The following is a 25,226-nucleotide window of genomic DNA, read 5'->3' as shown; positions in this document are numbered from 1 at the left end:
GTAAAAGAAATAGAATGGAATCAACCATCAATGTCTTGGCAAGATCCTCGGACTAAAGAATGTGAAATAGACGTCCAAAGATTATACATTTACAAAGCTAGCTAATCAAATGCCAGACACATTTGCTGACCCGAAAAAGAATTACTAAGTCATATATAATCCAGCTTGTAAAGCACCAACGAATTTGATGTCCAAGAAGAGACACAATCAAGTTGCTACAGAGTCTCGACAACGTATGAAACGTGGTAGACCAATAGGTTCCAAAAGATAAGAATCCTCGGAAACAAAAGAAAGGTGCAGAGAATGATAATCAAAATCCAAATCCGAGGTTACTAAGAAAACCATCCCAGACATGGAGATAAGGTCGGCCGGCTCTAAGGTACAGGTACCAAACAATGTAGCTTGGGACGCCAAGCTGCAAAGTATTAAAGGTCATGATAATAATGAATCTCAATCGATTATATCATGTCTGGAACATAATGGAACCAATAAGGAATGTCGACATAAGATGATTTATTTGCATACAAGGTAGCACTTGAATTTATGAATATAAGCGAGGATCATGAACCCACGTCAATATAAGAGTGCGCACTCGTAGAACAGATTGGATTGAATGGAAAAGTGGGGTTAAATAGTTTAAGGAAGAAAGGCGTATTTGGCCATATGATTAAGACGCCATATGATGTTAAAACCAGTGGATATAAATGAGTCTTGTGAGGAATAGAAATCGTGAGATATAAAGCTGATGTTGCACAATGATTCTCACAAACCAGTGGATATAAATGGGTCTTGTGAGGAATAGAAATCATGAGATATAAAGTTGATGTTGCACAAGGATTCTCACAAAGACCAGTAATAGATTATGAGGAGGCATACTCCCATGTGGTGGATGCAACTAGTTTTAGATTTCTCATAAGTCTGGCTATATAAGAGAGAAAATTAGACATGCAGCAAATTGATGTAGTGACTGTATATTTATATGGTCCACTGGATAATGAAAGTACTAGAGGGTATTGAGCTGAAATAACAGCAAGTTCTCGAGAATAATATTGATAATCATCAAAGTATATGATCTGAATATCTTAGGAACTTCTGGATACAATTTCCCAAACAGTTGAATATCTCAAGAAAGAGTTTGAGATGAAAGATCTTGGAAAACAAATTTTTGTTTGGGATTACAGCTTGAGTACATTAACAATGAAATCCTTGTGCATCAAATAGTATATACAGAAAAGGGTACTCAAGAGATTTAATATGGACCAGTCTCACCCATTATCTAGTACATAGGCGTGAGATCACTTGTTTTGGACACTGATCCATTCAGTCCAAATGTGGACGATAAAGAAGTCCATTTAGTCCTGAGATGGACGATTCAGAAGTCTGTTTTAGATACTGATCTGTTTGGTCCATAAGAAGAACTATGAAAAAGCCTTTGATTTTAGTTTATTTTATACTAACCAGCCCAAAGAGGGGTTATTTGGTTTTGTTGATTTGTTTTCAGACAAGTTATGTTTTACACATGGTGGTACACGCATATCACAGCAACATCATCCAAGATTTCGTGTGTGTGTATTTGAGGTCGATGATTCAATATGTTTGATCAGATTGTGGCATGGCCGATGGTTGCATCTTAGAGTTGTACAAACTAACAACACCTTACTCTTCTGTTCACCAAAAATGGGTTGATCTTCCTATAGAGATTCAGCACCCCGTGCACCCAGAACGAGTTACTTTAATTATAAACAACAGGAAGAACCCTCATCATTGTACCTGAATGATTTGTATTCATGTGGATGTGGTGAATACGTCACAAGAACAATAAAGCATCTTTTCTGTTATTTTGATAATTCAGTTTCTCTAGGAATTGAAACCTTGTGACTTAGTATCCATTGTTCGGTACACACCAGTCTTGTGCTCTCATGACACTGTTGACGAGCTTTTGCTCTTCCATTTATTGAACAAGCCGACTCTCTTTATATTCCAAAAAAAAAATATACTCCTTCTGTTTCATTTTAAGTGTCAGTTTTAGGTTTTGACACACGGATTAAGAAAACAATTAATTTTGTACATTTCCTATAAAAAACACTATTACCTATACACCTAACCATATTTCAACTAATAGAAAAAATAAATTTTGCATAAAATTAATAAATTTTGCATTGAAAATCGAAAACGAAACTTATTTTGTAACGAATTTTTTTTTCTAAAACGAGAAACGGAGGGAGTATAATCTCAGACTCTTTTTATACTAAAATGGATTTTTTAAACAAAACAAAAACTAAAAGTTTCTCTCTGAAGACCTTAGTTCAAGGGAAATGATAATCCAAATGTACTAAACAACCTATACTCTCTCTTGTAACAATGTAAACTGTCTATCTACAGGCATATCCCGGTCTTGGGCACTAGATCAGCAACAAGGAGCTACTGTATGTAGAGTCATGGATCAGGTTGCGGATGCAAAATTTGTCGTTTTTGTTTTGAATTGCCTAAACCAATCTTAGGTAAATATATATTGTACATATACATGTCATCTGTGAAGACAAGAAGAACAATGATGACTTGAAGCTAATACTATTTGGTATCTGGACTCTGCTTCCACTTCCCGTATCTCTATCGTTGAACTTTATGGTTTCTTTTAGTTACCGAATCTGTTACCTTGTTGATGATATCTCATACGTTCTGTGATTTTATTGATTTTGAAATTCATAGTCTTGCATGCATACATGAAGAAAAAATAAAGAACTAGTCAAAAACTTCTTTTTGAAAAAAAAACTGGCCTTGATATATAGTCAAAAACTTTAGCAAAAACTAGATATATTAGTAAAGAATCCAAACAAGAAGATGAGCTATATAAAAGAGCTTAGATACAAAAATATAAAGCCTCAAGTTAATATATACGAAAGCCTTGAACACACTTGCGTAAACTCAGATTCTCCCATGGAAGGTGCGAAGGGTTTGTGAAAACTATGATGAAAGGGGTTGTGAAAACTATTTTGGGTTTAGTCGGTATATTTTTGTTTTTGATTTGATAAAACATATGCTAATACTTGTAGACAATATACTCTTCTTCTTTTTTGGGATCATCAATACTATGAAATATAAGTGACAAGAATTCGAATTTATATGTTAACTGTTAAACTAAACCAATATCAAAAAGCTAAAATTACAAATCTCGAGTATTTTGCTAACTTTGTTCAAATTAACTATTGAAATACCATATATGTTGGGCAAATGGCCATCATGTAATATTTCAAGATTTTGTGAGAATGATGTTTTTGTAAGTGGAGATTTATTTAACGTAAGAACAAAGATAAAAGTCTATATCATAGTTTTAACATTATGTTCTTAAAGCACTCGAAACCGAATTTAAAAATGATGATTCAGCATATGTCGATATCTAAATCTGAAATCATATAAATAGTGAACAATTATTAGATCCGACAGAAACCAAAAAAAAAAATCCAAATGAGTTGCATGGTGTGTTGAAACTGCAAGGGTATTCACGTCTAAAATATGAATATCCCATTTGCGCCCATATTATCTCTTTGGATTCTCGCAGCTGCATCCACCGACGATATGTGATTTGCCACAATCACCCCTAGACTAATTCAAATATTACAGAATTTTGACACTAGAGTGACAGCTAGAATAAGAATCCAAGTCCAATAAGCAGTATACATGTCATTGTTAAACAAAGTATTGAACTATTGATTAATGTTTAAGAAATTTAGAGGAAACGTGTAATTAGAAAGCCCCTGACCTAAATTATCATCAAACAAACCCAACTAGTATCATTAATTAAATCTATCATCCAAGATTGCAAGTACTACTTGATGATAATTATTTATAGTGGAAGACAAGTAGTCTTCAAACCGATGTATTATCTTAGGCTTTAGATAGTAACAAGTGGTTGTTTGATCTATTCATACCGGTACTGTATATTTTATACTGTTTCAGTTATTGCAAATCATTCTGAATTTGAAATGCAAATTTACAAGCTAGAGAAAGTAACAAGGAGAAGGTCATAAAAACATGAAACATTTATACGTGTAAGAACTTATTATGATATTGAAACGCTGGCATGGGGTCATTGGAGATGGTCCTACATTAAGAGGAAAGGTCTATTACTCGTTAACACCAATCGAATCTATCAATTCTTGTGACTTCAACAGCCAAACTTTAATAATCTTCTTTTACAACAAAATTAAATAAAATAATAATAATACCAACAAAATTGTCGATCTTTAGTTTCTTTTAATAAGAAGTTCCGAATTTGGTGTTTAAGCTTGTATTTAACAAGGGTCAAAAGACCTCCTACACTTTTGTCGCGACAGGCAAAGATACTAGACTTCATGTTTTTTTATTGTAATGTACACAAAAATACCATAGTCCAAAATAGTGCTCACATGTGACGTGTTTTTTTCTTCTTTCTTATTGCATTAGCCAAATTAAGAAACCGGATATTTGACCCCCAAAATTTTGTAGGTGACAACGTCACAACTACATTGATATAAACATATATGTAAAAAACTAAGAAATTAATAAAAGGCTGGTTTGATAGTGTCTCATTTTCTTGCTCTAAAATTATAAATTGGGAGATTTATGTCAAGAAACTTACAAAAGGGGCAATTTAGCAAAGTTTAGAAACATAGGTGGAAAAAGCGTAAAATAAAAAAAAGGCGCCAACCATAGCAGGGAATACTGTTACAAATGAACCAATGAAAAAAAACAAAACCTCACAACTCTAACTAACAGTTGTCTACTTCAAAGATCACGCAATCGTCTAGTTTAAGAACAACAGTGGCAAATTTGTAATATGAAAAACATCAGATACCCTTTTTCGTCATTTAATATCTTTCTTCTACCTTCTTTCTCTCTCTCTCTCTCTTCTGAAGCACTCAAAAGAGTAAAGTTCTCTGCTTTTAGATTTCAGCTACTCTCTCTAGAAAAAATGGCAGGTCGGATTCAATCACACCAGCTACCCAATGGGCTGTTCGTCTCGGGAAAGCTCGAGCAGCCTAAAGAACCGCGACCACCGACAATGGCGGCTCGCGCTATGCCTTACACCGGCGGCGACATCAAGAAATCCGGCGAGCTCGGAAGGATGTTCGACATCTCCGTCTTAGATCCCCAAGGACCTCCGCCGCCGCTCATCGTCGGTGGTAACAGCAGCGGCGGGAACTCGAGACAGATGGCGCCGCCACGTGTCTCCGGCTCGTCTTCGAACCCCAACAGTGGATCGAGACCCAACTCTGGGACGGTTAAGAAGTCTTCGGGTCCGCTCTCTCAGCTCCAGCCTACCGGTTTGATAACCTCCGGTTCGCTCGGTGGTTCCGGTCCGATTGGGTCCGGGTCCAGACGGTCGGGTCAAATGGACCGCCAATTTAGTAACTTGGGGTCGAGCAAGGCGAAATACGGGTCGTCGGTGACGAGCCTGAGCACGGACCCGGTTCGGGTCGGGTTTAAGGTGCCGAAAACGGTTGTTTGGGCGGTGATGATTGTGGCGGCGATGGGGTTGCTCGTGGGGGCGTTTCTAACCGTGGCAGTTAAGAAACCGGTGGTGATTGCGGCGGTGATAGCGGCGGTGGTTCCCGCCGTGGTGGTTTTGGTGTGGAATTGCGTTTGGGGAAGGAAAGGGTTGTTGGGCTTCATCAAGAAGTATCCAGATGCTGAGCTTAGAGGCGCCATTGATGGACAGTTCGTCAAAGTTACTGGGGTATTGTCAAAAGATCTCTGAGTGTTGTTATGTTCAAGTTTTAGTTTTTGTCTTTTAATAGTTTAAGTTTGGTAATTAGAATGTCATTATCCTTGTCGTTTCGTATGGATCTGGTTAAATCTTTTGGTTTTGTGTTTGTAGGTTGTAACATGTGGAAGCATTCCTCTGGAGACTTCGTACCAAAGAACACCAAGATGCGTCTATGTTTCCACGGAGTTGTATGAGTACAAAGGTCTTGGTGGAAGATCCGCAAATTCTAAGCATCGATGCTTCTCTTGGGGATCTAGACATGCAGAGGTTAGTTAATATGATTTTTGTCTCAGTGACGAGTACAAGTTTGATGTGTTCTATGTTCTGTTTTTGCAGAAATACGTTTCGGATTTTTACATATCAGATTTTCAATCTGGATTGAGGGCGCTAGTAAAAGCAGGGTATGGAGCAAAGGTTTCTCCTTTCGTCAAACCGGCGACAGTGGCTGATGTAACGACTCGGAACAAAGACTTGTCTCCCAGCTTCCTTAAGTGGCTTTCGGATCGCAACCTCTCTGCTGATAACCGTGTCATGCGTCTCAAAGAAGGGTATGCTATACAACCTGTTTGACTTTACTTCTAGAAGTAGACGTTTACTTTGACTGGTACCCATGGATTTTATTCCACATTAAAAGTCTTGAGCATGGAAAAATAAGTGATGAAACATGTGATGTGGGAAGAGATCTATTAACTTTTCACATCAGTGTTTGATAAGTTTGAATTAGGACTAAAGTTGGTAAGACCCCTTAAAGTCACCGTTTTTATTACAAGAATTTGTTTCACATTTAAATCATAAGTTATTGTGTGGTCATGATCAGATACATAAAGGAAGGAAGCACGGTGAGCGTGATGGGAATGGTGAGAAGACACGACAATGTTCTGATGATAGTTACTCCTACAGAAGCTGTCTCCAGTGGCTGCCGGTGGTGGCATTGCCTCCTCCCGACCTACGCAGATGGTCTAATCATCACGTGCGACGATAATCAAAACGCTGATGTCATCCCGGTCTGAAACCCAACATGTATCTAATGCTTTTTTTTTTTCCCCAATATTCAATGCTTAAGAGTTAGGCTCACGAGACTGAGAGAGCAGGGCCCAGGTTGGTTTAAAAAGGAAACCAGATGGGCTTTGCCTTTTGCGATGATCATATTAGCTGTTCTTGTTTCCCCCTGGCTGAGGTTTTTATGTAATGTTTGTTTCTGTACATAACGCTCCAAATTGTAAATGTTTAAATAAATATTATGCTCCATCTACTATTCACTGCATCGTGAGACATATTACTGTAATATATAACATGCGGATAAACAAAGTACGACTCCTCAGTTTGTGAATGCAAAAATGGTTGTATTTAGTCAAGTGTGTTACGACTCTTCGAGCTTAACTTACTAGTTTTTATTAAATTAATAATTAATACGATTGATTGAGATCGGATCTTAGTATAAAAATGACTTATCCCTTGAAATCTTATTACAAAGCTTAACCTTTATTGACTTTTTAATCCTGTTTTTTTTTAAGAAGAATATTTCTGTGAAACACCTAGTTATGGATAGTATAGAACAAAATGCTATGTTTTATTCATCACTCTATATCAGAGTTAGTAACTTAAAAGTCGATACATCATACATGTCTTAATTAAACTCAAAACAAATCAAACATACAGATAGAGAGATACATATATATTTTAGAACCACGTACATGTTTTGTATCTATTACTGAACCAAAAAAAATACTTGTGACACTTCCGTATTTGTAAACACTAATTAAACAAAACTGAAGGAAGAGAGAAACCATATCATCGCCACGGTGAAACAATATCTACCCTTCTTCTTCGTCATCTCTTCTATAGAATACAACATGCCAAAAACAATCCAGTCCTATATTTTACTATGTATTTATCAAATACCTTATTCATGCTATGTTCACTGTCAAGAAGAAAAAAAAAAGAGAGTTACCAAATGATTGCCATGAGAAGATTATGTTTTAGAAAAGAGAAGGTTGACTTAAAGCCAATAAATATACATACCGATTGTTTTATTGAGCAACCATAGAAGTAGAGCAAGTTCAACGCCGAAAATCGTATGCAACCATGATCTATCCACAAGGAATCCATACACTGTGATCCCAGCTCTGTTGTTCTCCAGATACGTCACTGCAAAACAGAACAATCATCAAGTAATAAGTTTCGTAATTTTGTTAAATCTTTATAACAAAAAAAAAAAAAAAATCATTCATGTTAAACAATTTTTTTCAATTTTTTTTTTGAAAAAATACTTACCTAGAGCTTGACGTTTTTGATAAGAAATTGTATTGGCGTAGATGGGATGTATCTTAGTATTGTCAAGTTCATCGTCCCCTTCTCCTTCCTCATCATCAGATGTATCCATCTCATTGCGACATGTTGAAATCTGTGACTCAACATTTGAAGCTGTAGGAGTTTCTCCATCATGAAGGTTCTCAAACGAGTCTACCGTGGCGCACACGTTCCATTTAGCTGCAAGGCTTGTTACAGACTGAGCTTTATGAGTTATCTTCGTTGCACTTCTCAAACATATGAATACTCCCGTAACCAAAATCAACGAACATAACTGTAATAATAACAGACATAAACACACATTTGATTAGTACTAATCCAAGCATCTTAATGTGAAAGGGTACTTAACGAACTCTTACCGCAAGCTCGCCAACTTCATAGATATTAACAGCAACACTAGCTCTCGTCGTGGTAAGCAACGCCATGAACTGAGTACCGGTAACAAGAATCAAAGACAAGAGGATGAATCTCCTGAAACGATGACTAACAATCCTCAAGTTACGACGGATCTTTTGGTGCTCGGCGAGAGCTGCGCCAACGTCTGTGATCTCAGAGGCGAAGCAGCGTGCGAAGTCGTTGAGACGGAGAGTCTGTAGATGGCATGTGATTTGGTAGAGGATGCAGACGGTGATGAAGATGGCGTTACGGTAAAGCCAAGAAGAGAGCTGGAGAGTGCAGGCGATGACGTTGCTTAGAAGAGGGTTGATGAGGTAAGGAATCTGGTCGGAGCCGGAGATGTACCACCAGATTCTGTAGGTCGCTTCGAGTGTAAGTGATGGGAGGACGAAGATCATTAGCCGTTTCTTTGATCTCTGTAATCACGAATAAACAGAGGAGACGAGATTACTTAAACAAACATAACAAACAAAATTAACATCCGACCTTAGCTCAGTTGGTAGAGCGGAAGACTGTAGTCTGTGACAGCAAATCTTTAGGTCGCTGGTTCGTTTCCGGCAGGTCGGATTCTTTTTCTTTTTTTTTTTCAAAAGATATTTTTTTTTAGTAATTTACAAAAAAAAAGAGAAAAGAAGAAAATGAAGCGTGACGCTTCAACAACAAATAAAAAAACCGAAAATTGTCGGCCAGAAGAAAGAGAGTGTTTACATTTAGATATTTTATTCATCATTTTAAAATAATTTCAAGCTTTTTGAAAGAAATATATCAAAAGATTCTCAACTTTGAACGAATTATCCAGAATTAAAACATAAATTACAAAAATAGAATAAATTAGTGAAAATGATTGTTGGGTTCTGCAACATAGAAAAACGAGACTAGAAATTAATAACTAATATGAATATATGTCAGTTTCTTGCTTCCTATCACATCATTTGGTAAAGCATCTTCTTCTATTCTTTTGGAACCATTAGGTTTTGTAATATCATCCTCTCTAATTGTAATCTAGGAACGATTATGATCGGTGTTTAATGATTAATTAATTTTACAGACCTGAATCTCAGCTTCGTATTCGATCCGAACCTTGTCGCTAACATCCAAGAGCTTATCGAGGAACAGGAACCGTCGCATCCCGAACTTCCTCGACCAATAGGAGAGGCTAACGAACGAGATTCCAGCGAAAATCGAGAGAGAAAGCTGAACCACGGCGTCGTAAGGGCGTCGGTGGTGGAAATCGCAGTCGGAGCATACGAGCACGAAGTGGGAGATAATCGGGACGCCGACGACGAGAAGGAAGAAAACGGACCAGGAAAGCAAAGCGGTGCCGCGACTAGACTTGTCGAACCAGAGGACGGTGCTCAAGAAGGGGAAACGCGACGGCGGAAACTCCGGGTGGAGTAGATGTTCCCGAGATCCTTGCTCCGATGATGGCTTCTCCATGAAAAAGGGTAGTTTCGGGATTTGAAGCTTTAAGAGGATTCTTCGGGTGAAAGTACAAACAAAGAGGGGAATCGCGTTGATTTTATGGTTATGCGAGGAAACCACCTGTAATCCTCTGTTTAAATAGTAAAGTTTCGTGAGTTTATTTTAATATAGTATACTGTATGTTTTAATTTTAAAACACACACGTATTGTTAACACATGGGCCTATATGTTTTTGTGGTAGTTTATTCATTTTTAGATATTATGTGGTTTGCTGATTGATTGTTTGTTGGAAAGAGAGTTTTATTTTCACTTCTTGCTTAGCAATAAGTAAAAATGTTTGTCGTTGAGAAGCTAGTGGAATGGTGTACGTAATCAAATGAGGCAATGATTAGTTTATTACGTGTTTATTGTTTAGGAATTTGACTCTATATGACTTTCAAATCCAGCTGCTGTATTTGTAAAAACAAAAAAAAATTAAGTTGGCCAACAACAAAAAATACCGTAAAAATCTAGATGACACATTAGTTCGAGTATTTTTTTTTTGTAATACTAGTATTTACTAGTATCAGTTTTTAAACTCGTCGAAACTAATATTACGTGAAAACGGGAACACGTCATACCTACAAACTGATTTTGTAACCCGTGAAACTATCGAACATTCCTAAGTAAAAGTAGAGTAAGACTAGGAGGAAGTGATAATTAACCGCGTGAAATTCAATCACGTTTTAACTTTAAAAATAAAAATTCTTTTCGTCCTACAAAATCCAGTTCATAGTTATAACGTGTCCTCATTTTAACATAACTTTTCTATCGGCCGTATGATGATCTGGTCCATACGAATGTAAATCGCAGGGTAGTTAATATAAAGTTATTTTCACGTTGGTAAATTTGTTTTTTTTTTTCTTTTGGTTTTGCTGTTTTTAAATACCAAACATGATTGAATTCACGGGATTAAATTACAACACAGCTGTTTCTAGCCATACAGATGTTCGAAATGTTAGCTACTCCACTCTCTCACGGACTAGAAAATCAGTTAATGGTAATGACGTGTCACAAAATTTGGGCCTTAGGCCATACTTCATTAGAAGCCCAAGAACGCAACCCGAGTCGGAAAATTTGACTTAATCGGATCCTTTTTTGGTAGGAAATATCTCCGGCCGTGATTTGGTGTATGACGTCGACGGGCACGAGAGAAGTCGTGGAGAACCAATCAGAATATCCGCCCACCATCATCCTTGGGAACCCATATTCGTTTTCGTTTATTAACCCGCAAAAAAAATCAAAGCTTTACTTTTATTCCCTGTGAAGAAGTTTCTTCTCTTTACTGGGTTCCTTGACGGAGATGGCGACAGCTACGGTGGCGATTTCAGGCATATCCTCACGGCCTTTGGTTTCTCTCCATCACTCCAGAGCCGCCGCTATTTCGTACAGTTCTTCTCGCCAGTTTCTTCGTCATCGTCCTATCTCTTCTCCTCGCCTACTTTTCAGGTTGCGCGATTTGAATAAAATTGTTTAGTTTTGTCTTTCATCCGTTTCTTGTTTTTCTGATTTATTACTGTCTTTGCAACGTTTCAGGAACGTTCGTCGCGTTCAAGCCACGATTTTACAAGACGATGAAGAGAAAGTTGTGGTGGAAGAGTCTTTTAAAGCTGAGACTTTTCCTGGTAAAGGACCTCTTCTGGAGGAGTCGGATACGAGTTCTAGTGCTCTGGAGGCTTCGGTTATCAAGCTCGAGCAAGGAGTCAATGTCTTCCTTACTGTATGTGTTTAAATGACACACCATCCCCCCCTTGATTATCCGCCTGTGAGTCTAACCAATTTTTGTTTTGGTTTCCATCAGGATTCGGTGATTAAGATACTTGACACATTGTACCGTGACCGAACCTATCCAAGGTTCTTTGTTCTCGAAACCATTGCTAGAGTCCCTTATTTTGGTAAGTGCATGCATCCCTTTGTAGTAGTTTCATTTTATCATCATTCCTGCAAGTGAGGTACAGCGCCTAGTATTCATTAGGTTTGTATTCCTGATAAGGGAGAGACTCTTCGTAAGACAGTAAGATTGTGAAAGTCACTTGATAGTGTTTAGAGGAGGCATACATATGCAGTATATATGTCTTCTTCCTTTTGTCTATCAATAGTTTATGGAGCTGCTGAATGCCAAAAGGGGAACATGATGTTTAGTTAATTTATGCTCAATGCAGCTTTTATGTCAGTGCTACACATGTATGAGACCTTTGGCTGGTGGAGGAGAGCTGATTATTTAAAAGTCCATTTTGCTGAGAGCTGGAATGAGATGCACCACTTGCTCATCATGGAAGTAAGAACTTCACAAGCTTTCCATTCTTCTACTAGTTTCATACTCTCAACTTAAATAGTTGGTTAAAATTTGTGGAATGCATGGTTTTTGTATCCCAGGAACTGGGTGGAAACTCATGGTGGTTTGATCGTTTTCTGGGCCAGATCGTAGCAACCTTCTATTACTTCATGACCGTGTTCTTGTATATCGTAAGCCCAAGAATGGCATGTAAGTTTCTTTTTAGCTCTTGAGACCCATTAATCATACAAAACTGCTTCTGGTCGTGATGAATTGATCGACCTGTGTGTTACCGCGATGCAGATCACTTTTCAGAATGTGTGGAGAGCCATGCGTTTGAGACTTATGACAAATTTCTCAAGACCAATGGAGGTTGTTTTTTTTTTTTTTAACATTTTCAATATTAGTTGTTTATGGGCTTTTATTGATTTTAAATTCACACAAAAGTCATCAACGATCTTTTCATTCCGTATTGTTCATCAGAGGAGTTGAAGAAATCTCCTGCACCTGACATCGCCGTAAAATACTATACCGGAAGCGACATGTACTTGTTTGGTAAAGATTAACCTTTTGTTCTCGAGTTCCTCAGAATTTCTTCCTTTTGACTAGTAGGAGCCTCTCTTTTTGTTTGCAGATGAGTTCCAAACATCTAGAGCTCCAAATACTAGAAGGCCAGTCATAGGTAATGATTTATATATGCAACATTGTTATCAGTTTGTGACTTTACTTTGGTGTTGCTTTTGTAAAGACCTCTCTCTAACGTGTTGTAATGTGATTATGTTGGGGGGGCAGAGAATTTATACGATGTGTTTGTGAACATAAGAGACGATGAAGCAGAACACTGCAAGACGATGAGAGCTTGTCAGACTCTAGGAAGTCTCCGTTCTCCACACTCCGTTTTAGAAGACGAAGAGTGTGATGAAGAATCAGGATGTGTTATTCCTGAGGAGGCTCATTGCGAAGGTATTGTAGACTGCGTCAAGAAATCCATTACTAATTAAATAAATCAGGAAGACACAAGACCGAAGACTGCTTTGTATCAATTTAAGGTTAAAAGAATAGATAAAAAGCCAATATATATACTTAGAAAATAAAAGGAAAAGTGTGAGATTCCCCATTGTTATGTATGTGGGAGAGAATTCGTTATATGATGTAAAATTACTTTATTCAACTAGTAAAATGTTTTAAAATCATTTTTAGTCGTTACTTCATCGTTTTATGCAAACATTAAATAAATAAAATGTGGTTGGTTTGTCCATAATTTCTTTGAACTATCTAGAGTAGCATTGTAGACTGTGATTTACTTTTCGGAAGATGATGATCGTAAATGTTTTTCAAGTACAAAATCATTGAACGTATCATCATCATCTCTTAAAAAAGCTCTCATTGGTATTAGCGTTAGAGTCTCTCTCTTCACGTAATTGGGGAAAATTATGGCGCGAAGATGACGACGTAAATGGGGACATCTCACGTGGGAAAAGCCTTGATTAATGCGTCTCTCTCTCTCTCTTTAATTTCACTCTTCCTTTTTTTTTACCTTCTTTTTCTTTTAGTTTTCAAATTATTTTTCCGCCACGGTGATTAATCAAGAACAAACATTTTCCCGCCATAACCCCCCCCCTAGTTTATAAACAATCTCTCTCACCCTCTCATGGCGGAGCCGATCCGTCTGTTTCACTATCAGAGAAGAGATTCTAGAACTGAGTCGAATAATGAGTGATTTCGATCTCGGAACGACTCGGAGGATGACGACTGAGACACACCGCACGACGACGTTTCTTGATCTACTCCGACGCCAGATGAGCGTTGCCGATCGCACCAGGAGAAAGCGGACTCTTAGAGAGCGGTTGAGATTCAAATTCACCGCATGCTGTGGGCCCACCCTCAACAATACAACAACTAGTGCTACTCTCCACAGTCCAACCTCTAGAGAAGACGAAATCCAAGAACAAAGTGAAATCCAGTTCGTTACCGGGTCAGACACTGGATCGGGTTCGGGTATGAATCTCGCGACGGCTTTAGAGGCGGAGAGATACAACCGGGGAGAACCGGCGGTTGATATGACGCCGAGGAGAGTGTCGTTGATGAGATTGCTGGATGAGACGGCGGAGGGAGTGGACGATGACGGGAGAGAGACGGAGATATCAACGGCGTCGATGGGGACGTTAACGGGTAACGATTCGGTGTGCTGCGTGTGTATGGGAAGAAAGAAAGGCGCTGCGTTTATCCCCTGTGGACACACTTTTTGCAGAGTTTGCTCCAGAGAGCTGTGGCTCAACCGAGGCTCGTGTCCACTTTGCAACCGTCCGATCATTGAGATTCTTGACATATTTTGAAACCAATCGAATGGCTGTAAATTCTCGATCTAACACAAAGTTTTTTTACAGTTTGTTGCATTTCGTTTGTTATGGGAAAGTGATGTAAATTTTAAAAGAAAAAAAAATACAAGAGATTCTATTAACAAGGCCCATTAAGTCAATTATAAGCCCAATAAACAAATAGTTTGGAAGACGTTTCCTCTCAATCGCGCTTTCCAAAACGCAAGAAAAACGCTGTCAAGATATTTATCGCATGGTAGCAGATCTCGACCGTTAAGGACCAAAGTAGTTGGCAAACTGAGCGATAATCAGAAAACAGCCAGACAATAGTACACTGCCGAAGTTTCTAGCATCTTGTCATTTGCATGGCGCCTAATTCTCGTCGAGACTAGAGATAATAAAGAGCAACTTTCCTAAACAATAATTTCTGTCTATCCCTAAATATATTTTTTGTTTTTTTGCAGAGAAACTTTATTAGTAGTACTTTCCATGTGCATACAGAAACAATGTATTTTGTTTATTTCAAAATTTCACAAAGTACAAAAGCATTTAAAGGACATTATGTGACACACGTCATACCATTAATATATAACAAAAGGCAACAATTTAATGAGCTCTATGACTTTCAGTTTGAAGATATAATCATAGCATTGAATCACATCGTAATTATAGGTTATGATTATGTGGTTTTTCTGTGTGTAAAATTGTACTCCTAGTTTCAGAATCCCTTTATGCTTTTTGAAAATTAGTCAGCATGTGTCAAATTGGATTTCTTGCCATAAACAAGAGCCAAAAAGCCCAAAACAATTATCGCCTCACACCATCAGACCACACGATGCTTAAAATGTCTAATTATCGTCCTTCGACCTTACCAATTTATGTGGCTAACATTTATAACCCCTCGTGATTTGGTTTGAGATTACGCCATTTGCCAAATCAGCAGTAGTGAATCACTACTAGTGATGGCTATAAATTAGTACTCAGTATATGTACATTTTTCTTGTTCACTAGCTTCGGAGTTTCTTTCGAATAATTAAAACGAAAACAATGGCGACGGTTCAGTTCTTCAACCAATTCCCCTGCACAACCCGAGTCCAAAGCCCAGCAAACCCTAAACCCCTCTCCAAGCCAACGACTCTGGTGCCTATGAGCACGCTCACTCGCCGTCCATTGTTCTCCCCCGGCGAATTCGCCGTTTCTCGTGCGGATTTCAGAGTCAGAGTCATCGATGCAGAAGACGAGTTGGATCCGGAGACGAGTGAGGGAGGATCTGCTCTATTGATGGCGGAGGAAGCAATCGAATCCGTGGAAGAGACGGAGGTTCTCAAGAGATCGCTGGTGGATTCGTTGTACGGCACAGACCGAGGGTTGAGCGCATCGAGCGAGACGAGAGCCGAGATCGGAGATCTAATCACACAGCTCGAGTCCAAGAACCCTACACCAGCTCCCACCGATGCTCTCTTCCTTCTCAACGGCAAATGGATCCTCGCGTAAGTTTCCCCCGACACAAAACTCTTATCCTTTGTGTTTCGTTCGTTATAATTATATCTGTTTTTTTTTTCCGCAGGTACACATCGTTCGTTGGTTTGTTCCCGTTGCTTTCACGAGGGATCGTGCCGTTAGTTAAAGTCGACGAGATCTCACAGACGATTGATTCGGAAAACTTCACGGTCGAGAACTCTGTTCTGTTCGCTGGTCCGTTAGCTACAACCTCGATCAGCACCAACGCCAAATTCGAAATCCGTAGCCCTAAACGCGTCCAGATTAAGTTCGAGGAAGGTGTGATCGGCACTCCTCAGCTAACGGATTCGATCGAGATCCCGGAGTATGTTGAGTTTCTTGGTCAGAAGATTGATCTTACTCCGATCAGAGGGTTGCTTACTTCGGTACAAGACACGGCTACGTCTGTGGCTAGAACCATATCGAGCCAGCCACCGTTGAAATTCTCCTTGCCAGGGGACAATGCACAGTCGTGGCTGCTTACGACTTATCTGGACAAGGACATTCGGATCTCTAGAGGAGATGGTGGAAGCGTCTTTGTGCTTATCAAAGAAGGAAGCCCTCTCTTGAACCCTTGAACTCTTTAATGCCAAGTACAAACTAAGTGTTTAATATTGTTGTTGTAGTGTTAATCGTTTGTATTAACTCGGATGGTATGGACTATGGAGTTAAGAAATAATGTTGTAGCTGCTATAAAAATACAAAAAAAAAATACAAATGTTAAGAATCTCTTTGCTCTTTAGGTTTCTTTTTAGCATATCCAACAAAGAAACGTGATCACCTTTACAACGAGTATGTGTTGTTTTAATTGTCACCTTCAGTTTTTGTATATTTACTTTTTAGCTTTCAATATCACTAGATCTTTTTTCCGCGCTACGCGCGGATAATATATTTAGTTTTGTTATATTTATAATTTTTTATTTATATGAAATTTTTCATATTTTAATTTTATTTAACTAATTTTTGAAATTTAAAATATTTTTTCTGTGAATATTATTTTATATGTAAACCATCGGTTTTTATGTATAGTTTAGTTTTACAATTTTCATCATTATAGCATGAAAATAATATTATTGTCAAATATGTTTGTATTATAACTAACAAAAAATAGTAACACAATTAACTAATTAAATACCTTTTAGCATAACTGAATACTATAAATTATGGAAATTATATTTTGAATGTATTTTACTAAGTCTTGCTTTCTGTGTATTTTTTTTTGGAACACACTTTTAAATTTTTTTATTATGAAAGTATATTACTAAGTCTTGCTCTGTGTGTATACTTTTTTGTTTTACTTTGCATTGTTTTTTATTGTCTTATTCTTTAATTACAGAGAATTGCTATTTCCAATATTAAAAAATACATGCGTTATTGTAGTTTAAAAACGGTACAAGAGGTGGGCTCTAGTGTTTTTTTTTGGTATAGTCGTAGTGGTCTATAATAGAGAATAAAAGTTTCATACATTGTTGATGAAGGAAAAACCATATAATGTGTGGTTTTATTGAATAAAGTAGAAACATAGAATTATACGTGATCAATTTTATTATAATGAACGTATAAGAGCGGCTGTTAATGCAAGGTATTCGTGAATTTTGTATGGTTACGTGACGTAGGATTTACTATGTAAACATGCAGTTGTGCATTTTGTTAACCTGAATACGAAAGTTTACGTTAACCCTGACTTCCCTTATATATTAATTGAGAATCTTTTAAAAAATTAGAACCTTTTATATTAATTAAAAAAAACTTCATCTTATGTGGCAGTTGTGTATGCCTACTAAATCCTATTTAAAAGAATTCTACAACACCTTATATAAACCATAGTTTTAAAATATAACGTTGGTCGCATATTTCCATTACTAAATATCATAGCAACCGTCGCATTAAAACACAAAGTTAATGTATTTTAAATACTATTCTGTAATACATAAACTTGCAATATCTTTCTCGAAAACTTGATAGGCACTCATAATATCTTTCTCATAAAATATATAATATATTCATTAAATCCCTATATAAGAAATTAAGAAGCATATGCGAAGTTCATTGTGATTACAACTACCGAAAATTGAATAACCTGGAAAATATATTGCTCCTTGACTTCCAACGGTCGCTTTTAGCCTTGCGTGCGGCTTGGAACCATTCAATCCATGTGGAAGATCAAGGCGAAGATCATACAACTTTAGAAACAATATTCTTTTGCAGTTGGTCTTACTACTGAGATGGTCCTAATCGATTCAAATGGGAGTGTTAGGATATGTGGACATCTATTTCTTATATAGATTGCTTCAAACATATAGAATGTCCTCAAATTTTATTTGATCCCAAAATTCCAGAGATACAATACTTCAAGTCAATGTAAGCATAATTCCATGTGATTTGCTTATGACATATCCTACGAAGAATAAAAAGTATTAACACGGGTCATTGCTGATCTATATATTTACAATTTTACATCATTACAACATTTTTGTTACGGCGTTTTGTTCTTGCGGTTCGAGAGTTAGAGATTTTAGTTTACTGTATATTTTGGAACAATCATTTTATGCTTCATTGGGATAATTTATTTTTAAAGTTGTCATACTTATATTTTTCGTATTTTATTTAGAAATAGCCTTTTAAATCGTAATAAACTTATATTTTAATTTTTTTAGAAAATATGGTATGCACTGAATAATTGGGATACAATGCCAAAGCTAGTGGACAACTTATAGAATTTTCGTATTGTTTAACCGTGTATAATAAGAGAATGTTGTATGTGTTGTTTAATGACAACTCTAATTAGCAATCGCTCAGTGTACCAAAGGCTCCTTACATAAATTGAAGTGCAAGTGTCTATTGCATCTATTATCCTAATTCAGTTTTGAGATTAAATTTGATAAGAAGAAGAATATCTTTGATGGAAAAAAGTATAAGGTTTTTGTGTCATAAGTTTTTAGGTCCAAACTGATCGGTCCATGATATAATACTTATTGTTTAGGTCCACAATTTATAATAATTATGGATTCGGTCCATCCGGCAGAACTTATATTATAACAACAAAAGATATAATTATATATGTGTAAAAAAGTTAATCAAATGTTGAAAATAAATTTTTTAATACTATATTTTTAAATATTTATCAAAGAGTTATTCTTGGGTTCACTCCCTAGGGTGAACCTCTAGATTCACCAGCCAATAGAATTTCATTATTTCAAATTCGATATCTTTTAAAAAGGAAACAAAATATTATCAAGTTATTTATGTTTTTAAAATTAAAAAGTAAAAAAAAATAGCAGCTACAGAAAAAAGAATTAAAAAAATATTTTTAACGTCGTCAGCAAAATACTAAACCCTAAATCCTAATCCCTAAACCCTAAATCATAATCCCTAAACCCTAAATCCTAAACCCTAAACCCTTGGGTAAACCTGAACCATTGGGTAAACCCTAAACCCTTGGATAAATCCTAAACTCTAAATAAAAACACTAAACCCTAAAACTCTAAACCCTAAATCCTAAACCCTAAACCCTTGGATAAATCCTAAACTCTAAATAAAAACACTAAACCCTAAAACTCTAAACCCTAAATCCTAAATCCTAAACTCTAAACCCTTGAGTGTTTTCGTGTTTTGTGATTTTGATTTAGAGTTTGAGATTTATCTTAGAGTTTAAGATTTATCCTAGAGTTTAGGGTTTATCCAAGGGTTTAGGGTTTAGGATTTAGGGTTTAGGGATTAGGATTTAGGGTTTAATGTTTTGCTGACGACGTTAAAAATATTTTTTTTGTAATTATTACTATTTTTCATTTATTTCTTTTTACCTTTTAATTTTAAAAAGATAATATAATTTGACAATATTTTGTTTCTTTTTTTAAAAGATATCGAATACGAAATAACACATTTCTATTGGTTGGTGAACCTCTAAGTTCACCTAGGGGTGAACCCAAAATAATTCTTTATCAAATTAATTCATCATGCGCACGGAGTAGTTAATATCCTAGTTTAAATATTAAATCTTAGAAACTGTTCTCCCCGTGAGAATTATGATTCTGCAAATGGCTGAAAAAAAACAAAACATGGAAATATGGTGAACATTGCAAAGTCTAAAATAGGGAAAACATATTCATTTAGGAAACTGTAAATAATTTAAGTTTTGTGGGGTTGACAGTTTGATAACTTCAAAACTCTCAGTCACAGGGGTATTCAGATTTAATTACGATAACTATTTTAATGCGCAAGCTCGGTTTTTGTTTATAGTTTTTTTAGCCGATAACACTAACACACTGTATTTAAATTTTGTTTTTGTTAGGCTGTGCGTAATGCCACCTAGATTTTGATATGATGATAACTTAATAGTTGTTTTTGTGGGGCATACGTTGGCATGCCAATGTTTACCTCTGCCTGTGTTGCTTTTATTCAATCTATATATGTGATTTGTGATAACATATAAACTTTATTACTCCTCCAAATGATCTAAAACATTTCACAACCAAGAAGGTTGGAAAGGCTTTTAAAACAAAAATATCGTACAGTTTTAGAAGAGTTATTCAGAGATGTAAGATGTAGCTACAACAACAAATCTTATTAAGATGCAATTTAAATTGTAAGAAGAGTGGATAAGTCCAGCCTTTTGACTTCTGAGTACAGAATCATACTTTCATTATTTACTTGTAGCTAAAAGCAAAAATCATCTCTTAGACAACTGAAGAACATACTTTCTCTTTTTTTTTTTCAGAATCACTTTCTTGCGTTTGGAAATATCCTCTTCTCTCCTCCGTGCTCTTGTAGTGCCTCCTCCACAAACCGCTATGTCACTTTATTAAATCAAGGTAGTTGTTGCTGCTGCTTTCAGTGAGCAACAATGATGAAACATCTTCAAGCAGATGAATCAATAGGGTGGAAGGTTTACCAAGTGTAACAGATAAGTGGAGAGGTTCACTGAGTCATATACGACAGAAGGAAGCGGTGGCCATGGAAATTTTTTTTCAGATCTTCGACACTGGTATAGCTCTAACACGTCATCCATTTGCTCTTTTTATCTGGCCCACTACCAATACATAAAAAAAAAAATGATCATCTTGTAGTCTTTACAATCACAAGATAACAAAAAAGGACACCTTTGATCCATAAATTAGATAACTTTCTTGTGTTCAGAACCAGAAAGAGTAGAGAGATGAGAAATATTACCAACGTCACAGTCTGTGACTCACAGCTCAAAGCGTAAAAATTGTAACTCTGAAAATGAGTATTTAGATACGTTGAGTTCCAAACAATTAGACGAAACACAATGAAAGAAAGCGTGATATTAAGATTTATATTTATATAGTAGAGACAGAGGTGATGAAAAAAGAGAAGCCAAGGAGGAACCTGGATAATGGGTTTGCCTAGGGTTTTCATGTGGGCTTGCGTATGAATCAAGAGGAAGGGTAACAGGCAGTGATGATTCTGATGATCCGCCTCCGGAATTTTTTGGATCAGAGTCAGATAGCTCTTCCGCCAATCGAAGCTGCAATAGCCGTCCCGATCTAATCCACGAAGGACTTTGTCTTTCTAGGATGAAGAAGATCAAACAAATTAATTAATTAATTGGCGTCTTCTGGTGAGACTGTCACTTGACAGAAAGGGTTGGAAGATTTCTCTAAATCTGTAATGGTGATTACTGGATTTGAGATGTGAAGTTTCAGTTTTTACGATGAGGTTATATAGGAAGGAATAACTGAATTGTTAGGATTCTGAAACATTAATGTTCCAAAGACTTAAGATGGAGAGATGTAGAGGTAGAAGAAGATTCACTGCTCCATGGAAACCGAAAGGGTCACTTTGATTTCTCAGAGGAGACTGAACCGACTGAAACCTACTCTACGTGGAAGAGGAAGATAACGAAGAGAGGCTTTGGTTGTAAATATTTATTATTGGACCACTGGTTTTGTACATAAACAAACATAAAAGATAGTAAACCAGCCCAGCCCATTCCATAAATTAATATCCAAGCAAATCACAACCTGTTATAAGTCAACAATACACGCGGAACCAAAACGCAAAACACAAACACACGGTAACATGTTCGACTTTGGACGAAGCCCACACTGTGAAGACTGTCTGACGTGTCTAATTAAATGCTTCTGATTGGCTGATTTTTTTTAGGACATGGCAGCATGACCATTGAGTATATTGTGCTTTTAGTATAGTATAGATTTCTAATATCCATCCCTTGCAAATTATATCATTATTCTTGTATATTAAGCTAAATTACTAAAATATAACCACTAAATCAACATAAAATAAATAAAAACTATTTAAAATTATTAAATTTAAGTATTTTCATATTTCAAAGCAAAATGATAAGTAATAAGATGTGATAAAAAATGTTAATTCATTTTTAATATTGTGAAAATAAAATAATGTTTTGAGAAGGCGAATAGGGCACCATCAAAAAATTTAGTACTCTATTTAGCTTTTCAAATTATATTTCAAAATGTAATTTGATAAAATAAATAGAAAATCAAAACTTCTAAAGAAAATTGAAGAGATAATAAGGTTATGATTATCATAAAAAAAAATATGATTTCTTAAGGATTATTAATTTTAGTCTTCTAAATCATACATTGTGAATGAGTAGGCTTGATAAAGGTCATGAAAAACAAAATAATCGTGGCAAGGAAAAAGTCATATCTCATCCGATTAGCGTCTCGAAATAGCTAAAAAAAGAAAACAAGATAAATATCCGAGAACCGTCCACGTGTCACACCTTATGTCCGAACCGAACCGGCTTCTCGTAACCACATAAACGAAGGTCCCTTCATTTCGATAAATATCCGCGGACTCAAACAAACAAACAAACCCTAAATCGACGACGATGATGATCAGGCAAGCTGCGAAGAAGGCTCTAGGGATTACGTCACGCCAATCAACTCCTTGCTCCGTCGGTATCTTCCGATCGTACCATGAGAACGTCATCGACCACTACGACAATCCCCGCAACGTCGGCTCTTTCGATAAGAACGATCCCACCGTCGGCACGGGTCTCGTGGGGGCTCCCGCCTGCGGTGATGTAATGAAGCTGCAAATCAAGGTCGATGAGAAGACCGGTCAAATCGTCGATGCTCGCTTCAAGACCTTTGGTTGTGGCTCCGCCATCGCCTCTTCATCTGTCGGTATGTTTACTTGTTTGGTAATATTTGGTGAAGATCTTCATGTTCTGTTCTGTTGTCCATGTAATTAGTGAAATTAGAGGACTTGAGGTTCAATTAGAGATTCTGATTAGTTGTTCTCAAATAGATTGATTTGGGTTTCAAATCGATTGTTATCTTATGAATGCTATGTCTTATGGTCCTTCCTTGTGGTTAGTCTACGGCTTAGTGATTTCTGTTTGACTGGTTTTGATGTTTTCAGCCACTGAATGGGTGAAAGGGAAAGCTATGGAGGAAGTCCTGACCATCAAGAACACGTAAGGCATTAACATAATATGTTTTGAGTTGTTGTTGTTGCATTACGTGAACTTGTGTTTAATGTGTGCTTTTCTTATCTGTGAAGCGAAATCGCCAAGCATCTTTCTCTCCCACCTGTGAAGCTCCATTGCAGTATGTTGGCGGAGGACGCCATCAAGGCAGCTGTGAAAGATTACAAGGAGAAGCGTGTGAAGACAAATGGTGCTTGAGAAACCACGCAGGCTTGATTCCTTCTGTTGATGTTTATACCATTGTGTCTATGATGGTGAAAACAGGGGAGTTGTAGAAGAGGACCTATATGGTTATGTTCTCTTAAAGGTTCAAGTCTAAGAAGTACTTTTTAATAAACTCTGTTTGACAAAAACATCTGAGAAGAATGATTTACTTTTGCTCTGTAGTCTTTGTTGTTTGATGTTTTGTAATGATTTTTCCTTTCTTTGTGAGATTTATATCATGGAGTATTGATATTAAGCAGTCTCGAACTAATTGACTTCCTCATGAAAAGGGAAAATATTGATATATTATATGAACTTTTATTAAAAAGCAAAGGGAACTAAACATCAACTTCCACGTTTGTGTGAGAGATAGAGAGAGAGAGATGATCATATTCACATGGTCTCCTCTGAAGCTTTGTCACATATATATGTAGGTACAGAAACACATTCTGAAAGGGTATATCGGCTGGCCTGGATGTACCTCAGGGACCTTGCATTCGCTCTTCTCCACTTTGTCACCCTTATATTTTAAGCAACGTTCCGTGCACTTGCTGGTTGTAATACAAAAGTCTAAAATCCCCATTCGCTCGCCACCTTCCACTTCTGTAAAACACATATAACCACATCCATGTATTGTTAGATGTACAGCCAACTGCAGATTACTCTTCTTTACACTAATCCTTTTCATTTTAAGACTCTGATCAAGGCGATGATATCATGTGGGTATTATTTTATAACAAAACTTAAATGGCTAAAAAAAAAAAAAATAAAAAAAAATAAATGGCTAATTGTTTTCTTTGCCGGCCAATGACTAATTATATATATATGGTCAAACAGAAATCAAGACATTTCCAATGTTACACATGTTGGAACTTAAATTTATAAACCTTCGGACGGAATAAATTTTGGTTGTTATGTGAAGAGAAACGTTGATCAAATGTTTTTTGGGTTCTAAATAAAAAATCTTGGGAAATTTGTTTTTTTCAGAGCAAAAAAATGGTAACTATGTCCGTTTAGACTAATTTATACTATTTTATGTACTATTAGACTATTTTTTTTCAAAATGGCAGTAATGCCCTTAAAATTGTAATTTTTTTAAAAATATATATATTGAGTTCGACAAGGAGGATCGATCGATCCCACTTTACAAGTTATAGTGGATCGATCGATCCCGATCATTATTCAGAACAAAAACAAACGCGAAATATATACTGATCGACTTGGTCCATTTCACTTGATCGGCGAATGTCGATTTACACAGATCGACCGATCTGTAAGAATAGATCGATCGATCCCGTGCCGAGGAAAGAATCCCAAATCGATTTTTTTGGTTTTGTATGATTATATCCGGATTGATTCCCACTTGATTTGAACCGACCAAACATTATTTCAACTCTTTAAACTCGATTTCTCTGGGATGAAAGTGAATATTCTCAAATATTCTCAAATATTTGAATTTCTAAAAATAGGAATTTGAATTTCTAAAAATAGGACACGCCTCTTCAAGAATGTTCCATCGACAACAACCAGTAGCACCCCTTTGAATTTGAATTTCTAAAAATAGGATATTTTTCT

At 36.6% G+C, this 25,226-nt stretch overlaps 6 protein-coding genes, 1 long non-coding RNA gene and 1 other non-coding gene across 8 annotated transcripts; 6 read left to right on the top strand and 2 right to left on the bottom strand.

The window, feature by feature from the left end:
• Positions 1-4,827: 4,827 nt before the first annotated feature.
• Positions 4,828-7,001, top strand: LOC106306527 (uncharacterized membrane protein At1g16860). Its single transcript, XM_013743181.1, has 4 exons — positions 4,828-5,716; positions 5,858-6,013; positions 6,083-6,294; positions 6,564-7,001. Exons 1-4 carry the CDS (start codon positions 4,952-4,954, stop codon positions 6,754-6,756), a joined length of 1,326 nt encoding a protein of 441 aa, XP_013598635.1. The 5' UTR covers positions 4,828-4,951; the 3' UTR covers positions 6,757-7,001.
• Positions 7,002-7,299: 298 nt separating this feature from the next.
• Positions 7,300-10,090, bottom strand: LOC106306536. The gene is made up of 5 exons (XM_013743192.1): positions 9,503-10,090; positions 8,416-8,868; positions 8,021-8,330; positions 7,769-7,894; positions 7,300-7,667 (listed from the first exon to the last, which is right to left on the bottom strand). The coding sequence occupies exons 1-5, from the start codon at positions 9,887-9,889 to the stop codon at positions 7,654-7,656; spliced, it is 1,290 nt and encodes a 429-aa protein (XP_013598646.1). The 5' UTR covers positions 9,890-10,090; the 3' UTR covers positions 7,300-7,653.
• On the top strand, positions 8,934-9,019 carry TRNAY-GUA. Its single transcript is given in 2 exon segments — positions 8,934-8,970; positions 8,984-9,019. It is a non-coding gene; the product is annotated as a tRNA-Tyr (tRNA).
• A 971-nt stretch (positions 10,091-11,061) lies between the features above and the next one.
• LOC106323943 (ubiquinol oxidase 4, chloroplastic/chromoplastic) lies at positions 11,062-13,394 on the top strand. Its single transcript, XM_013761988.1, has 9 exons — positions 11,062-11,362; positions 11,450-11,633; positions 11,715-11,808; positions 12,076-12,191; positions 12,290-12,398; positions 12,492-12,560; positions 12,672-12,743; positions 12,823-12,870; positions 12,981-13,394. The coding sequence occupies exons 1-9, from the start codon at positions 11,217-11,219 to the stop codon at positions 13,187-13,189; spliced, it is 1,047 nt and encodes a 348-aa protein (XP_013617442.1). The 5' UTR covers positions 11,062-11,216; the 3' UTR covers positions 13,190-13,394.
• A 344-nt stretch (positions 13,395-13,738) lies between these two features.
• On the top strand, positions 13,739-14,574 carry LOC106297984 (death-associated inhibitor of apoptosis 1). Its single transcript, XM_013734101.1, has one exon. The coding sequence runs from the start codon at positions 13,901-13,903 to the stop codon at positions 14,522-14,524; it is 624 nt and encodes a 207-aa protein (XP_013589555.1). The 5' UTR covers positions 13,739-13,900; the 3' UTR covers positions 14,525-14,574.
• A 925-nt stretch (positions 14,575-15,499) lies between these two features.
• Positions 15,500-16,745, top strand: LOC106292489 (plastid lipid-associated protein 2, chloroplastic). Its single transcript, XM_013728120.1, has 2 exons — positions 15,500-15,996; positions 16,074-16,745. Exons 1-2 carry the CDS (start codon positions 15,554-15,556, stop codon positions 16,582-16,584), a joined length of 954 nt encoding a protein of 317 aa, XP_013583574.1. The 5' UTR covers positions 15,500-15,553; the 3' UTR covers positions 16,585-16,745.
• Positions 16,746-20,709: 3,964 nt separating this feature from the next.
• On the bottom strand, positions 20,710-21,943 carry LOC106343706. Its single transcript, XR_001270000.1, has 3 exons — positions 21,356-21,943; positions 21,176-21,223; positions 20,710-21,035 (listed from the first exon to the last, which is right to left on the bottom strand). It is a non-coding gene; the product is annotated as an uncharacterized LOC106343706 (long non-coding RNA).
• Positions 21,944-22,782: 839 nt separating this feature from the next.
• On the top strand, positions 22,783-23,903 carry LOC106324805 (iron-sulfur cluster assembly protein 1). The gene is made up of 3 exons (XM_013762793.1): positions 22,783-23,142; positions 23,381-23,435; positions 23,522-23,903. The coding sequence occupies exons 1-3, from the start codon at positions 22,845-22,847 to the stop codon at positions 23,643-23,645; spliced, it is 477 nt and encodes a 158-aa protein (XP_013618247.1). The 5' UTR covers positions 22,783-22,844; the 3' UTR covers positions 23,646-23,903.
• The last annotated feature ends 1,323 nt before the right edge of the window (positions 23,904-25,226 follow it).

The sequence above is a fragment of the Brassica oleracea genome, chromosome C1 (genome assembly GCF_000695525.1).
Source record: "Brassica oleracea var. oleracea cultivar TO1000 chromosome C1, BOL, whole genome shotgun sequence".
Lineage (NCBI taxonomy): Eukaryota > Viridiplantae > Streptophyta > Magnoliopsida > Brassicales > Brassicaceae > Brassica > Brassica oleracea.
This window is presented reverse-complemented; position numbering and strand designations above follow the sequence as displayed.

Excerpts from the sequence above, each read along its gene's own strand:
- LOC106306527 (XM_013743181.1), top strand. The coding sequence starts at position 4,952 with ATGGCAGGTCGGATTCAATCACACCAGCTACCCAATGGGCTGTTCGTC. Across the intron at positions 6,014-6,082 it reads GGGGATCTAGACATGCAGAG|AAATACGTTTCGGATTTTTA; the intron begins GTTAGTTAATAT and ends CTGTTTTTGCAG. Across the intron at positions 6,295-6,563 it reads GTCATGCGTCTCAAAGAAGG|ATACATAAAGGAAGGAAGCA; the intron begins GTATGCTATACA and ends GGTCATGATCAG.
- LOC106306536 (XM_013743192.1), bottom strand. The coding sequence starts at position 9,889 with ATGGAGAAGCCATCATCGGAGCAAGGATCTCGGGAACATCTACTCCAC. Across the intron at positions 8,869-9,502 it reads AATACGAAGCTGAGATTCAG|AGATCAAAGAAACGGCTAAT; the intron begins GTCTGTAAAATT and ends TCGTGATTACAG. Across the intron at positions 8,331-8,415 it reads ATGAAGTTGGCGAGCTTGCG|TTATGTTCGTTGATTTTGGT; the intron begins GTAAGAGTTCGT and ends TTATTATTACAG.
- LOC106323943 (XM_013761988.1), top strand. The coding sequence starts at position 11,217 with ATGGCGACAGCTACGGTGGCGATTTCAGGCATATCCTCACGGCCTTTG. Across the intron at positions 11,809-12,075 it reads TGCTAGAGTCCCTTATTTTG|CTTTTATGTCAGTGCTACAC; the intron begins GTAAGTGCATGC and ends TGCTCAATGCAG. Across the intron at positions 12,399-12,491 it reads CGTAAGCCCAAGAATGGCAT|ATCACTTTTCAGAATGTGTG; the intron begins GTAAGTTTCTTT and ends ACCGCGATGCAG.
- LOC106297984 (XM_013734101.1), top strand. The coding sequence starts at position 13,901 with ATGAGTGATTTCGATCTCGGAACGACTCGGAGGATGACGACTGAGACA.
- LOC106292489 (XM_013728120.1), top strand. The coding sequence starts at position 15,554 with ATGGCGACGGTTCAGTTCTTCAACCAATTCCCCTGCACAACCCGAGTC. Across the intron at positions 15,997-16,073 it reads AACGGCAAATGGATCCTCGC|GTACACATCGTTCGTTGGTT; the intron begins GTAAGTTTCCCC and ends TTTTTTCCGCAG.
- LOC106324805 (XM_013762793.1), top strand. The coding sequence starts at position 22,845 with ATGATGATCAGGCAAGCTGCGAAGAAGGCTCTAGGGATTACGTCACGC. Across the intron at positions 23,143-23,380 it reads CATCGCCTCTTCATCTGTCG|CCACTGAATGGGTGAAAGGG; the intron begins GTATGTTTACTT and ends TGATGTTTTCAG. Across the intron at positions 23,436-23,521 it reads GTCCTGACCATCAAGAACAC|CGAAATCGCCAAGCATCTTT; the intron begins GTAAGGCATTAA and ends TTATCTGTGAAG.